The 16,212-nt window shown below is 35.6% G+C and overlaps 1 protein-coding gene across 4 annotated transcripts in view; it reads left to right on the forward strand.

Annotated features, from left to right (window-relative positions):
• The window catches only part of HELQ (helicase, POLQ like), a gene marked incomplete at its 5' end in the record, with an annotated part of 37,288 nt that extends 23,499 nt beyond the window's left edge, over positions 1-13,789 (forward strand). For 3 of the 4 annotated variants that reach the window (XM_082391105.1, XM_082391106.1, XM_082391108.1), the window contains 7 exons: positions 277-535; positions 1,408-1,565; positions 2,618-2,716; positions 5,498-5,671; positions 8,544-8,657; positions 9,520-9,654; positions 13,609-13,789. In XM_082391105.1, the coding sequence (XP_082247231.1) occupies positions 277-535; positions 1,408-1,565; positions 2,618-2,716; positions 5,498-5,671; positions 8,544-8,657; positions 9,520-9,654; positions 13,609-13,716 (1,047 nt within the window). In that variant the 3' untranslated portion in view covers positions 13,717-13,789. The remainder of the gene's footprint in view (positions 1-276; positions 536-1,407; positions 1,566-2,617; positions 2,717-5,497; positions 5,672-8,543; positions 8,658-9,519; positions 9,655-13,608) is intronic. The other variant, XM_082391107.1, reaches the window with a different exon arrangement.
• Positions 13,790-16,212: the final 2,423 nt, after the last annotated feature.

Raw genomic sequence — 16,212 nt, forward strand, 5'->3', positions numbered from 1 at the left:
AAAATTATTCAAAAACCTAAGGGGTTTTTGAATGAGAAATGTGTAGGTGTTTTCAGTATGAATATGATAACTGTCTTCTCCCTTAAATTGTTTTTTTCTTTTGATTTTAAAATGTTGTTATAAAATTACCTTTATGCAACTATGTAGATTTTATAATAGTTTTTTATTTAAATAGATTTGCAGTATGGAAATGAGTCATCATCTTGATTAATTATTCATTCAGAATGTTGCCTTGAATTAGGGAAGATGGTCTAATGATGTCCTGAATTGTTTCAGATTGCAACAAATCTTGGTGACATATATCACTTTATGAGTGGTACATTTTTTGGTGTTCAGCAGAAGATTTTGTTGAAAGAAAGAAGTCTCTGGGAAATAACTGTCGAATCACTTAGATACTTGACAGAAAAAGGACTCCTACAAAAAGATACTATTTTGACAGAAAAAGGACTTCTACAAAAAGACACTATTCATGGGTCTGAAGAAGAGTTCCAATATAGTTTTCACATTACAAAGTTGGGACGAGCTTCTTTTAAGGGTAAGAGTTTACCTAAATCTCATTACTAATCTGAGGAAATGCATTGGAAAAAATAGAAATTATTATGTAATGTTAAGTTGGATTTGTAATTTCATATTAATAATATTAATCTTATCTTACAAACTGTTGGACTACTTCAACTTTAAAAAGTTGAAAAGTGTTTTGAAACAAGTAATTTAGAATACTGTAGAGGTATATAGAGAAAAAGGTGGTCATCCCTCCTTCATGCTCCCCTCCCTCAGCAATCATAAAATCATAATATCTTACCAAGAATAACAATTTGGTATATATTTTTGCAGACATTATCTGTAAATTTCATAGCAATTTGATACATATATCCTTCCAAATATTTTTGTGTGTATGTGTATATGTGTGTGTGTGTATATATATATATACACACACACACACACACACACAGAGCTTGCTTTTCTCACTTATAAAATAGCATGAGCATCTTCACATGTTAATCCCTTTAAATCTACCTCATTTTTCTTTTAGTACAATAGTCATCCATAGTATGGATACCATAATTTATTTCACCACTCCCCTATTGATGGACATTTACACTGTTCCTGATTTTTCTCCATTATAAACAAGGCTGCTTGGGCATCTCTGTTCATGTATTTTTGGATATGTGTGGAAATGTTTCTCTGGGTTAGATTCCCAAGAATAGAGTAGTTGGGTCAGAAGGTATGTACTTATTAAATGTTGATGGATACTATCAAAATGACCTCCAAAATAGTTGTGTTAAGTTACATAGTAAGAGATTTTAAAGACTTTTCTAGTTAACTCCTAAACTAGACTTTCTTTAAAGTCACCTCTTTCCCCCTTTGGTGATTATGAAATATGAACTATTCGTGTCTTTCTTTTAGGAACTATAGATTTGGCTTATTGTGACAGTCTCTACAGAGACTTGAAGAAAGGTCTTGAAGGACTTGTGCTTGAAAGCCTTCTTCATCTAATTTACCTAACAACTCCCTATGATATGGCTTCTCAGTGTAACCCTGATTGGATGATATACTTCAGGCAGGTGAGACGATAAGATTCTGCAATACAGGCTACAATAATGAATCAGGATATGATTTTTGTCAAGTGATTATTCACTTTTTTCTGTATTAAAATATATTTGAAATTGGGCCCTTTGTCTTCAAGTTTTTAAAGTAGTAATATGGCAATAACATTTTTTGTTTGTTTCACTTAAATATTTTCTGTTAAATATAAACATGTTCATTATCAAAAAAATAAAGAAAGGTGCAGAAAAGAAAAAAAGGTCATCCTGGTCCCATTTCCCCAAAGGTAGTTTACTCTTGTGATTTGGTGACCACTACATTTTATAATGCCTGGAATATAAAGAAAACCATGAAAGCCATCCCTGATGATTGATAGTTTAATTACATGAAAGCTCTATTACAGTCACACGTGATGTCACATCATGTCACACCAAACCCGGTGATGTTAATACCTGAGAAGGAATATCATCTTTATCAACAGTAGCAAGGTGGAACTGGCCATACTTGTTACAAAACCAAGTGGTAGAGTACAGTCTATTATGATTTTACTGTGAACAGGCTAGATGCATGAACACATATTAGGCAGAAGCAATATGCAGCTTTTAATTGCAGGAAATTAACTTTCTTTTTAATGTCGTATTTTTAAATTGTTACTCTAAGTTTTTCTAAGTGGTATTATACAATGCGGTTACTTTCAAAAAGCTTTCCCTCTTCTCTCTTCCCACAGACATCTCCCATATTAAACATGAGCCCATAGTCCATGGTCACAGTATTTGTGGCCGTGTCTTTAAGTCATTCTACTGAAGTTTGTTATATTGGGTTGGCCCAGAAGTTCGTTCGGGTTTTTCCGTAACAGCTTACGGGAAAACCCGAACGAACTTTTTGGCTAACCCAAATATTTTAATACTATATCTTTTAAGCTTGCAATATTTGTAAACAAAATATGTGGGTTTTTTCATATCTTTTATAATAATGAAAGTGTGATATGACTAAATACTGGATTTGGTTAATGGCAGACTTTTTAAAGTTACAATTTAATTTTTCTATATATTTATACTCTTTTTCTCTGTAGTTTAGCCAGCTCAGCCCAGCAGAACAAAATGTGGCTGTTCTGGTTGGAGTCTCTGAGAACTTTATTGGGAAGAAAGCATCAGGTCAAGCCATCAGGAAGGTAACCTAGTCTTTTTTTCCTTCCTAAATAACTAAGTTCATAAAACAAAATTAATGCTGTTGTATCATCTCCTTTGTTGACTTGATCCTTTTGGTTCACTTTTTTTCTCTTTAATATAATTCCCATTTTACTATTTAAAACATCTAAGGACCAGAAATTTAGGTATTTTTTTTTAAACAGTATTTATTTCTGGGTGGTGTGATGGCCCTTTTTATGTGTACCTTTGTATTTCTAAAATAGTCATGCACATGTAAGTCTTTATCATAGGAAAAGGTAAACCTTATTTATCTATTTTTCTTAGGCTACTTATTATGGCTTAAATTATATAAATTGTAAAATATTTGTAAAATGTTTTCACAGTATTATGGAATCCTGAAATAAGTTCAATTCAAGGGAGAAAAAAATCTTCTAGAAACTTTTTATTAAGCATTTTACTTGGTATCAGGGATTCTAAGATAGGACGAGTTTGAGATTTTTGTTTTTGTTGTTGCTGTTGTCCCAAAGAACTCCCAATGTACTTGAAGTACATAAAGCATTTTAGAAGGTTGAAGTGGAAAAGGCAATACTCTTGTGTGATATCTTATATTTTTGTGTTTTAAAGTTTAGTCAACAAACATGAAGCAAGCATTGAATGCACACACTAACCTTAAGAGAAGTGGAAATAATTCTGTGGCAAACATGCATTCAAAATCCTTAAGTTCATATAATCTTCCACCTCATAATACACTTTTTTTCATTTTTCATTTTCTTTGGTAATCTAATCTTCCTTGAAACCTAATTATCTTACCTACCATTTCCCCTATATCTTTTAAATTTATATAGATTTTACTGATTTCATTTTGAAAAATGGAAGGCGGTGTTTACTTACATTTGAATTGAATGGTGCAGCTGTCCCCTGTATTGATGTATCATAAAATTATAAATATATAGCACTTCAGTATTCATGTTGTCAATATTTAGATTGGGTCTTTTACTTCAGAAATGACTGTTGTTTAGGCCTTCAAAATGTTGAATAAAGATATTTCTTAAAACAAGCCTTTTGTATCAAACTCTAAAATATAAAATAAAAACAAAATCATATTAGTTTGGAACTCATTACCAAATAATAAACATTTATAAAACCTTATTAGAATAATGTATCTTTTAAAACTTGAATCAAAATTTATTTTTGTTACATTTTATGAAATATAGTCAATAAATGTTTGTTCAATTGATAATTAAATATTTTAAATAGTATGGGCATGGATTTGTCTTAATTACAAATGGGTTAGTTACTAGTTCAGTGCTTTAGAAGTATCTTTTTAAAAAACTTCTGCAGAACATGATGTTTACTTAAAATCTAATTGATGTCTTCACATTGAAAAAGACCTTTAAACATTTTTTGTAAAAATCTTGAAATTGGCATAATGTGGCTTATCTTGCCATGTAATATAATTATATCATTTTTCTTGGCTTTGAAAATACATTCTAAGCAAAATCTACATTGACTCAATTTATAGTTGATAATGAAGATGCGCTAAAATTGGGAAATTAAAAGGTAATCTTTTCCTACTTGTTTTTCAGCTATCATGCTTTTTCAGCTTAATGCTTTTTAAAAGGGTGATCCAGTACAACATGCAGAATCTGTAATTCTTAAATCCTTCGATGTGCCACCCTAAGTTCTCATCGTAAACATTCTTTTACTATAGTAAAGGATATAATTTTATATTTTAAACGTACTTTTTCTCTTTAAAATTCATCTTTTTCTTCCTCTGATTTTAAGCATGAGTTACTCAGTTTCTGAGTTAGCTTAATGCTTAATGCTTTACCCAGAAAATAATCACTAGGCACCCCAGGCAAAAGCACATATACAGAATAGAAATAGTCAACTACAGGAAGCATTTTTCTTTCAGTGTTTTAACTTTGGAAACATTAATTATTTATCATGACCATGTAGAAATCATAGAATCTAGTATTTACTTTGTAAACTTATTAACATACTTATCTAAACAAATGCGTTTGTCTAATTTATAATCACAGTCACACATATATATACCACCTATAAATACTACAGTAAATGTAAAGGTTTCCCCAACTCCTTTCCTTCCTGTGTTCTTTCTTAAGGCTACCATAACAAATTAGCACAAACCAGGTGTCTTAAAACAACAGAAATTTATTCTGGCACAGTTCAGGAGGCCAGAGATCTGAAATCAAGATGCTGGCAGAGCTGTTCCTTCTGGAGGCTCTGAGGAAGAAACCATCTTGCCTCTCTCCTAGCTTTTGGTGGTTGCAGGCAATCCTTGTAGATGCATCCCTCCAAAGTCTGCCTCCATTTTCACATTGCCTTCTCTGTGTCATTCTGTGTCGTCTCTCTTGTAAGGGATGACAGTCATTGAATAATGGGCCCTTAAGGGCCCCCTGTACATCCAGGATGATTTCATCTCCAGATCCATAACTAATTACATCTGCAGAGATCCTATTTCCAAACAAGGTCACATTCAAAGGTACCAGGGGTTAAGACTTGAGCATATCTTTTTGGGGGAACAATTCAACTCACTACACTCCCTACAGAAGGAACTTTAAATTGGAAACAATTTGGCATATCTCTTTTTTTACACTTGGAAAAATGGTAATTTGAACTAATCTAAAGTACATTTGTTAGAACTTAGATTTATTTCTGTGGAACCATTCTATCCTTGCTGTCCTGTGGAACAACTTCATTTGCTTTACCTTTTGTCCATTTTGAATGTAATGTACATTTTTTAGCAGGTCCAGTACATAAACTTACTTGTGTCTTTCTAGAAGGTGGACAAGAATATTGTCAACAGACTATACCTGTCTTTTGTCCTTTATACCTTGCTCAAAGAGACCAACATTTGGAGTGTGTCTGAAAAATTCAATATGCCTCGAGGATATATACAAAACCTTCTCTCTGGAGCTGCCGCATTCTCCTCTTGTGTGTTACATTTCTGTGAGGTAATTCCACTAAATAGATGATATATGCTGTGTGCATCTTCTGTTTTAACTGTTACTAAACTCAAAAACCAGTTAGTATGTTCTCGTTTCTTCTGTTATTACAAAGCACTCAAAATTTGTTTAAAATATATCTTTGATTTTATCCACTTAAAAAAATACTATATACAGGCATGTAATAAAGGTATTACAGAATGACAGAATCAACTAAAACGTATAATGAACAAGTAGAAAGTCCTTAGTTATCCCTACTTTTGGAACTATCATTAATAGTTTCAAGTATTTGGAATCAACTCTTTTTTTTTTACTCTTTCTTTTTGTTGTTGTTGTTTTTTCTTTTCTTTCTTTATTTTTGGTTGCGTTGGGTCTTAGTTGCGCCATGAGGGATCTTTGATTGCAGTACATGGGCTCTTTGTTGTGGCACACAGGCTTCTCTCTAGTTCTGGTGTGTGGGCTCAGTAGTTGTGGCATGCGGGCTTAGTTGCCCCGTGGCATGTGGGATCTTAGTTCTTCAATCAGGGATCAAACCTGCGTTGCCTGCATTGTCTAAGGTGGATTAGACAAAGGTGGATTCCCTACCACTGGACCACCAGGGAAGTCCCTGGAATCAACTCTTACAATAACTTTTCTCCATTGATGTAGATTCTGTGGGGGTGTCTTTCTCCTGAGTGGTAACTGTGTAAAGTGTTTGATTGGTATGTTACCAATATCCAGCAGATACCTGACTACTCAGTACCATGTTCTTTTGATTACCACAGTAATTTCCCATTTTTGCTTTCAGTGTCAGGCAGCTACTTTAGTTTCTACATCAAGTGTATATTTTATAAAATAAATCAAGAAGAAAACTTAATTTTGACCATATGCATTTGAGATCAATTTGTTTAAGACTTTACTAAAAGAAGCTTTCAGAATTTCCTTAAATAACACAACAAAGCTGACCAGAGTTTTCTACCCAGACAGTTTTTTGATGAGTTTATAAGATAAACCATTTTTGCTGCATTGAAATTTATTATTTTTGGGTGGCATAGTAATATTTGTTTCTGTACTTATTTTTTTTAAACTTTTTTCCACAATGAATTCTACTTTTAAACTTAAAATCTACTTCATTTGCCCTATCTTAAGCCTCCATATTCTGTGTGCGTATATGGCAATTAGTTCTATCATATACGGTAATGGAGTAAATAATCCAAAAACTACTTGGCTTTGGATTGAATGATAATTATTTTAGCAAATTTACCTTTCGAAATACCTTTTATTTATGCTGATTTTTAAATTTTAGCTTATATTCCCTAATTACATGGTAGCTTATCAGTACACAAAAATTATGGATAATAAGGAGAAGCTGGCCTTTAAAATGTATTTTCTTAAGTTTACTGTGTTTGTTCTTCATATTTAAAAAGGTGTTCCCTGATAATTCTATCCCTTTATAGTTCTTACTTAGAATTATAAGGATGTGAGCCTTACAGAATTGTTCAAGTGAAAGAATCTATAGGTTGAACTTCAAAAGCAACTATAATTTGATGGTTGATCCTAGGGTCAGTCTACCCGACAACTCTCATGAATGTATTTTCAATATTTTAAAGCATTTTTTTCTTTATAAAAAGTTATGTAGGACTTCCCTGGTGGCTCAGTGGTTGAGAATCTGCCTGCCAATGCAGGGGACACGGGTTCGATCCCTGGTCTGGGAGGATCCCACATGCCGTGGAGCAACTAAGCCTGTGCACCACAACTACTGAGCCTGTGCTCTAGAGCTCGCAAGCCACAACTACTGAGCCTGCATGCTGCAACTACTGAAGCCCGTGCGCCTAGAGCCCGTGCTCCGCAACAATAGAAGCCACCACAGTGAGAAACCCGCGCACTACAGCGAAGAGTAGCCCCCGCTCGCTGCAACTAGAGAAAACCCACATGTAGCAACAAAGACCCAACACAGCCAAAAATAAATAAATAAATAAAAACAAAAAACAACAACAAAACATAACAAAAAAAGTTATGTAAGTGGAATAAAATAGTACACCGATCATATTAGTTAAGATACTTTTAACTGCAAGTAACAGAAAAATACCATAGAAATCTAAACAATAAGGAAAAATGATTATCTTATGTAGCAAGAAAGCCAGAGCTAAGGCAGTTTGGGATTGATTGATTCAGTAGTTCTATTCAAGGTTTTCTTTTCTTCTTTTTTTGCTGCCGTACTGGTGCATTGACTACTTTCCTAGTGGTCACAAAGTAGCTAGCTAATGTTGTTCCATGCATCACAAATGCTCACAGTGATACCCAAAGGTTAGAAAGGAAACTTAAAAAAAAAAAAAAAACACCAAACTACTATTACAGAAAATTTCAACCATATATTTAAAAAGACAAGATAATGTAATGAATACCCATTTACCCACCCAGCTTTAAGAATTGCCAGCTCATGATTTCTAATACTATTTTAAATACTGCTGCACTGAGCATCATCTTGTATTTGAATCCTGCCGTATTCAGTATTTTGTCTTCAGGATAAATCTCCAGAGGTAGGAATTGTTTTCAATCATTTGGGAAAGAAAAACGATGCAATCACTTGCTGATGTTCTGATAAAAATGAATAGAACTCTTCTTATTGACTTCTTTTTCTTTTTTTTTTTTAATTGGGGTATAGTTGTTTATTTTTCACTTTTCAATCTTTTTCCTCATCGTAAAATCATTCCATCACATTCCTCAGTCTCTGCCATGTTTCCTTGGAATAATTTTGCTTGGAGTCATTGGTCATCTCTGGCTTAACCCAACTTCCAGAATTTACAGAAGGGAGAGTCCTCTCTGAGCCCCCTACAATGCAAACTAGATTTTGAAATAACTCGCCAGATTTAAATTCTGCATATTTCTTTGTGTTCTGCAGGAACTTGAGGAGTTCTGGGTTTATAGAGCCCTTTTGGTAGAACTTACCAAGAAGTTGACTTACTGTGTAAAGGCAGAGCTGATCCCTCTCATGGAAGTGACTGGAGTTTTAGAGGTTAGTAGCTTCCCAGTTTCCCACCTGAGATGATTTCAACTAACAGAAAATTCAGGTTTTACTGTCATGTCACACAGGGTAAGTGACAATAGCCTTATTGTTCATTTATCATGGGAATCTTTTTTTTAAATTAATTGCTGCCATGGTCTCCCAGAAATCCCTGTTAATCTGGAAGAATTTCTGATGAAAAATCACATTTGTGAGAAAAAGTAACAGTAGGAATAGGGGTGACTCTCCCCAAGTATGTGTGTCATTCTTAACATCCCTTCCTTCCTCTACTCCAGTGAAGAATCACCTTCTGTCAGTTTAGACAGTGCTTGTTGAAGGTGGTGGTGACTTGGTGGCAGTGAGGGTCATTTACATTTTCTAAGGGAGTGAGGAGAAAGTATCCTCAGCTGGTTTCTTAGTTTTCTATTTTTGACCAACCCTTGATTTCAGTTTATCCTCCGTTATTCAGTTCTTAAATCAGAGGAGTTCTGTTTGGGAATGCAGACACACACCCCCCACACCCCTACCTCAGAGGTCCCCTGAGTAGATGGTAAGAACATTTTAGGGATACTGGACTAAAACATTTGATTGGGGATGCCCCTAGCCTAAGTGCCCTAATGGGTTTCTTATTTCTGATTGCAGCACATATCAGCTCACTTAAGCTGCACAGAAAACTAGCTATCTTGCAGTCAGATTGGAACCACCCAAATGCCTCTTTTAAAATTCCTCAGGATTCTGATGTGTTATCTCTTCATATTTATTATCTTAGTTTATTCCTGTCTTTGCAAGTGCATTTTTTCCCTTCAGTAAGACACTTAATTATTTTTTCCTAATCCCAAATTCTGATCGTAATGATTTTTGTAATACTTTTCAGGGTCGAGCAAGACAGTTATACAATGCAGGTTATAAAAGTCTAATGCACTTAGCTAATGCAAATCCTGAAGTGCTGATAAAAACAATTGATCATTTATCAAGACGCCAGGCCAAGCAAATTGTTTCATCAGCCAAGGTAAGCAAACAAACTATTTTTTAATCTTTATGATATATATATATTTTTTAATTAATTAATTTTTGGCTGTGTTGGGTCTTCGTTGCTGCGCACGGGCTTTCTCTAGTTGCAGCGAGCGGGGGCTACTCTTCGTTGCGGTGCACGGGCTTCTCATTGTGGTGGCTTCTCTTGTTGCGGAGCACGGGCTCTAGGCGTGTGGGCTTCAGTAGTTGTGGTGCACGGGTTTAGTTGCTCCGTGGCATGTGGGATCTTCCTGGACCAGGGCTCGAACCCGTGTCCCCTGCATTGGCAGGCAGATTCTTAACGACTGCGCCACCAGGGAAGCCCAATCTTTATGATATTTTGTAGTGTAATCTCCTTATACTTTAGACATAAAAGCAAAAACATTTAACTATATATGCAAAAGTTTATACTCACAGTATGTGGGTAAAAATAGTACACGTGTTATGATACAAGGCTTGCTAAAAGGAGGAAAAGAATCTCCTAAAAAATAAAGACGCTTTCAAGAGTTCTTTGAAGTACGAGGAACTCTGGAACTCGCTGAACTCTGCCTCCCGCTACTCTTGACACAGAAGTCCTTTCGTCAGCATCTCTGACATCTGGTCTTTTCACCTTTAAACACCTTCACTGACAAGGAACCTACAACCTCAAAAATTAAGTAGTTCTCTTTTTGGACCCCTAGTGTTACAAAGAGCATCCCAATATAATGAGGCTGTCTTAAAATGTCTACCATGGCCTCGTAGAGTACTGCCCTGTGGAACTAGGCTGTTGCTTTGTTCATTTGCTAGCTTTTCACATACTTGAAAACGGCTCTTCTTGCCTCCAAGGGCTTCTCTTTTCTGTTTCTTTCACCTGTAGTAAATAACCTAGTTTTAGGCTATTCACTATCCTGGTTACCCTTTGCTAGACGCAATCCACTTTGTCATTACCCTCCTGCTCCATGTGGGTAAATCCATTACACAACAGTTTGGGGTTATTTCCTTCTTGATCTCAACTATAGTTCTATCCTTGTGGTCTGAAATCACATAGTTTTTTGTTTTTTTAACTTCACTGTTACACTATTGTCATATATAGATCAGAACTGGCTGAAAAGTAAATTTCCATCTTACTTTTTTGAATGGTGCTCACATTGTTTGTATTGCTTTGATTGATCTTTACAACAGTCCTCTGAGGTGGACAGAGTTGGTGTCACATTCAATTTACAAATGAAGACACTAAAACTTGTTCCATTAGATTAGGAGTTCTTTGGGTTGATAAGGATGAAGTTATAATTATTTCCATTTCTGTAGCACCTAGCACGGTATTCAGCCTATAGTAGATATTTAACAAATATTTGAATAAATAAATAAATGAGATTGGGGCTTCCCTGGTGGCGCAGTGGTTGAGAATCTGCCTGCCAATGCAGGGGACACAGGTTCGAGCCTTGGTTCGGGAAGATCCCACATGCCGCGGAGCATCTAAGCCACTGTGCCACAACTACTGAGCCTGCACTCTAGAGCCCACGAGCCACAGCTGCTGAGCCCGCGAGCCACAACTACTGAAGCCCGTGCACCTAGTGCCCATGCTTGACAACAAGAGAAGCCACTGCAATGAGAAGCCTGCACACCACAACGAAGAGTAGCCCCCGCTCGCAGCAACTAGAGAAAGCCCGTGCACAGCAACGAAGACCCAGCACAACCATAAATAAATAAATAAATAAATAAAATAAGTAAGATTTAAAGAAATTGATTTACCCAAGGAAACACAGCTAGTCAGTAAGTAGTAGAGCAGGACTATAGAGTTACACTATATGTTATTAAGGATACAAAGGGAGCTGTGGTAACGATGGCCAAAATAAGTGACTTTAAATGTTAAAGGTTTATTAGTTCAAACACAAACAGTTCACAGCTGATATGAGGAATCAGTTGTGTGTCCAAGGACCCATACTTGCCCTGTCCCATTGCTCAGCCACTCTTAATATATGGCTTCCATCTTATGGACTGAGGTACACGCTCTCCTTCCCACCATCCCTTCTGCTTTTCCAGTAAGCTTGAAAGAGTAAAATGGATATTCCTTGCAGGATTTTGAGTAGAAGAGTGGGTTAGAGGTTGAAAATAGGGGAGCAAGAATGGAAGTAAGGAAACCAGTTAGGATTATATTGAGGCTAAACAGGTTTTTGCAGGAATGCCACAAAAAAGCTGTGTGGCCTTAGTACATCAGGAGCCACAGGATGTCACTTTATCACATTACTGATAATGACTTTGATCATTTGGTTAAGGAAGTGTCAGCTGGCAAGCTTTTCCACTGTAAAGTTATTATTTTTCCCTTTTTATTAGTATTTTTGGAGTGGATACTTTGAGACTATGTAGATATCCTATTCTTCATTAAACTTTCACACGCTTTTTTTAGCATTCATTGATGATTTTTGCCTCAGTTATTTCTGTGATGTTTGTCAAGTGGTGATTTTCTAACTCTATTATTCCCTCTATATTTTTTATTGGCATTTTACTATGAGGAAAAGCTATTCCTTCCTCATTTATCTTTTAATTCATTTATTTATATCAGAGTGAACGATGGGTTCATACTTATTTTGGTAGTCAAATGGTCTCAGAGTTGGCCAGGAAGAGCCCCTGCAAACTGGCTCCTGTGTCTTTTTGGCCTGTCCCCATCATTATTGGTGTACTTTCTTACTTTCTGGTTGTATCTGTCAGGGTCTAATCATGAGGAACAGAAACCACACAGTAATTTGAACAGGAAAGCCTAATATAAAGAATTAGTCAGCAATGAAGACCCAACACAGCCAAAAATAAAAATAAAATAAATTAAAAAAAAAAAAAGAATTAGTAACAGAGGTTTCTAGTTGGCCTCTAAGGGGTGAACAGAACACTTCAAGTCATTTGATGTTGGTGGTGTTCTCTGTATTCTAGTAATGTTGACATGTGAGTTTTTTATGGTTTACTTATTGTTCTTGGTGATCTGTAGAGTGCTTACAGGATGTGTTGGTAGATTCATTTTGCATGGTCACCATTACCTCAGTTACTGGAAAGCTTACCTAATTACATTTTTTTTTCTTTACTTCATTGCTTTATTTTTTTTTATATTTGAAATTTCTTTTTTTAAATTAATTTTTATTGGAGTGTAGTTGATTTACAATGTTGTGTTCATTTCTGCTGTACAGCACAGTGTCAGTTACACATATACATCCTAATTACATTTTAGACTCCTTTATATAGTGCTAAATAATGTTATGCTTTATATCAAATTGGTAGAGAGTGGTTTTTTTCCTCTGTGTGATTTTGCTGACCTTTTTATTATAAAAATGTTATAAGAGAAATAGTGCAAATATTTCACACCAATATACTCAAAACCCAGATGCAACAAATACGAATATTTTATTTCTGGCTTTTTTAAAGAAAGGGGAGAAATCGTTATTCAGCAAATATTCATTGACATCTACTATGTGCTGGGTTTAGAAATACTTTCTTTGCTCATTATGCTTCTTTTGAAATTAACCATGTTAATTTTAGAAGCTTGAATAAAACTTTTCTTTGAAACACTGATAAGCTTTTAAAAGATAGCATACTAAACTTTGAGGAATAGTTAAAATCCATATATAAAGGATAACATTTTCAAGAACTAATTAAATTTTTGCAAAATTGTCTTAAATTTTATAGATTAAAAGTTAATTTTTAAGTGGCTGAGTCTTCAATAAAACAAATCTTTGAGAGTATTAAAGCTCCCTTATTTTTGGTATACCAAATGCAGTGATCAGCTAAAATGGCTTTAACTAAATGTCTCAGCTTCATTAATTGTAAACACTTGTTCTTAAGTGGCCATTTTTTTCGATCTCATTATTAGTTTTAATGTCTAGTTTGCTGGTATGTAAGGATTCAGGTGTCGAACAGATGGTGGTAAAATGTTAGCAGTTCTCTAGAAATTGGTGTTTTTGCCTCATGTCTTGATTTTTTATTGTAGTTGCTGTTGCATGAGAAAGCAGAGGCTTTGCAAGAAGAAGTAGAAGAGTTATTGAGACTGCCTTCTGATTTCCCTGGTATTGTGGCCTCTTCTGTTGAAAAGGCATGAAACTGTCAGATGAACATTTTTAAGTATAATTATTTATTGTACATATGTTTTATTAAAGATTCCCTGTAATTTATGAGTGAAAAAAATATATTTTAATTATATATTAAGAACTGTGGATGATGTTTGAATATTCCTGTCACCCATAATTGCATACATAATTGTGCATTATTTCTCTGCTCAAAAATCTGGTGTCTACCACAAAATGAAATCCAACTTTCTCAACATATCCCCAGCCTACCCTTTTAGCCGATATTTCATTATCCTCTTACCCATTTCTTTCATCAAACTGGACTGTTTGAAATCCCAGAATTTTCCCTGGGATTTCCAAACCCTCTCTTTCCTAACTGCCTTATGCTATTCCCCATAAATGGGAAATTATCTTTAAAATGTACTAAATACTTCAAGTTTCAACTAAGAATGCTCGAATACTATCTCCTCTAAGAAACTGTCCAAGTTCAACCTCCTCCCCACCCTATACATGGGTTCTTACCCTCCTATAAGTATTGTGAGTCCCTCATTTATGCCCATGTCTTTTTTTTTTATTTATTTATTTATTTATTTATTTATTTATTTATTTATGGCTGTGTTAGGTCTTCGTTTCTGTGCGAGGGCTTTCTCCAGTTGCAGCGAGCAGGGGCCACTCTTCATCACGGTGTGCGGGCCTCTCACTATCGCGGCGTCTCTTGTTGCGGAGCACAGGCTCCAGACACGCAGGCTCAGTAGTTGTGGCTCACGGGCCCAGTTGCTCCGCGGCATGTGGGATCTTCCTAGACCAGGGCTCGAACCCATGTCCCCTGCATTGGCAGGCAGATTCTCAACCACTGCGCCACCAGGGGAGCCCCGCCCATGTCTTTTTTAATGTGACTAGTTTGAAATCTCCTGGAGGGCCAAGACCTTTGTTACCATGTTTGTATCCACACAGCACCTACCCCAGTTTATTGTACAAAGTAAGAACCTCTGTGAAAAAAGAATTCTACTCATTAATAATTTAAAGATTCTCTTTAAACACGACTTATATATTGCCTCTCCTCCCTCCCTTTTCAGATTAATAGTTCAAATGTAGATGACTGGTTAAACTAGAAAAAAAGTAATAACAATATTTATAAGTACTGAACTGGTTTAGTTAAAATTTTCCTCACCTGTCTGAGAGACATCCATTGGAAACTTTGCAAATAGATCCACAGTCTAAGTTCTTTGTTCCTTAACATTGTAGACCATTATAATATGAGCACACCTCAGAAATATTGTGGGTTCGGTTCCAGACCACCACAAAAAAGCAATTATTGCAGTAAAGCAAGTCACATGAATTTTTTGGTTTTCCCATGCGTATAAAGTTATGTTTACACTATACTGTAGTCTGTTAGGTCTGCAATAGCATTATGTCTAAAATAAAACAATATATATACCTTAATAAAAAATACTTTATTGCTAAAAAATGCTAACCATCATCTGAGCCTTTAGTGAGTTGTAATCTTTTTGCAGTAGTAACATCAAAGATCACTGATCACAGATCATCATAACAAATATAATAATAATGAAAAAGTTTGAAATATTGTTAGAATTACCAAAATGTGACACAAAGACACAAAGTGAGCAAATGCTGTTGGAAAAGTGGTGCCGATAAAATTAGAGTAACTTGCCCAAGGTCATGTACTGTTAGTGGCAGAGCAGGGATTCAGACCCAGCCAATCCCAGTCTAAAGTCTCTGCACTTAACCAATATACAGTATTGTCTTGGTAGAATTTTTCCCATTTTGTCCTTCCTGAGTGTCCCTTTCACCTTGCTTGATTTTGTCCCTAGCATTACATCACATTGTCACACCTCACCCCTCCATATGAGGCACAGTATGGCATCCTAATGTCCTGGTAGAATCCTGGGCTGTACTGCACATGTTCCATTTATTGCAGCTAAAAAGACTGTAAAAGAGCAGCTGGCCCACGTACTGGCTGCTTGGGTGCAGCTACTGAGGTGTGCCCCAGAGGTCCATAGTCAAGCCTTCAGTGTTTTAAAATCTAGAAACCCCAGTATTGTTAGTTTGCTCAAGTGAGCAAGTCTCTAAGTGAGCCCTGATTCTTGCTAACCAATTTATAAGAGACTGATTAATAATCCCAATTTATTAATTTAAGATTCGAGATGGCAAGTTGGAGGGGTACCTTTATGGAAACTAGAAAACCTGTACCTGCAGTCTGGGACCATCTCCACCTCCCCCAATCAGTGTCTCTCTAGGTCAGTCCAACTGAAAGGCTGTAACCAAGGGCAATGATGGGAGATTAGCCCTGAAAGATATTAAAATGTAAAGAAATTGAAACAGTTCAGCTCTAGAGAAGAAGAGAAAAGTAGATTAGTGGGAACAGAGTGGAGAGTAAAAATAGATTCAAAGACATTTAAGAACTTAATATATAATAAACATGGTTTTTCAGTTTTGATTGATAGAAACCCAGGTATATCTAGCTTAAACAAAAAAGAAAATTTAGCAGCCACATTCTCAAACCATAG

Source organism: Balaenoptera borealis, assembly GCF_965194805.1.
Source record: "Balaenoptera borealis genome assembly, chromosome: 4".
Taxonomy (NCBI): domain Eukaryota; kingdom Metazoa; phylum Chordata; class Mammalia; order Artiodactyla; family Balaenopteridae; genus Balaenoptera; species Balaenoptera borealis.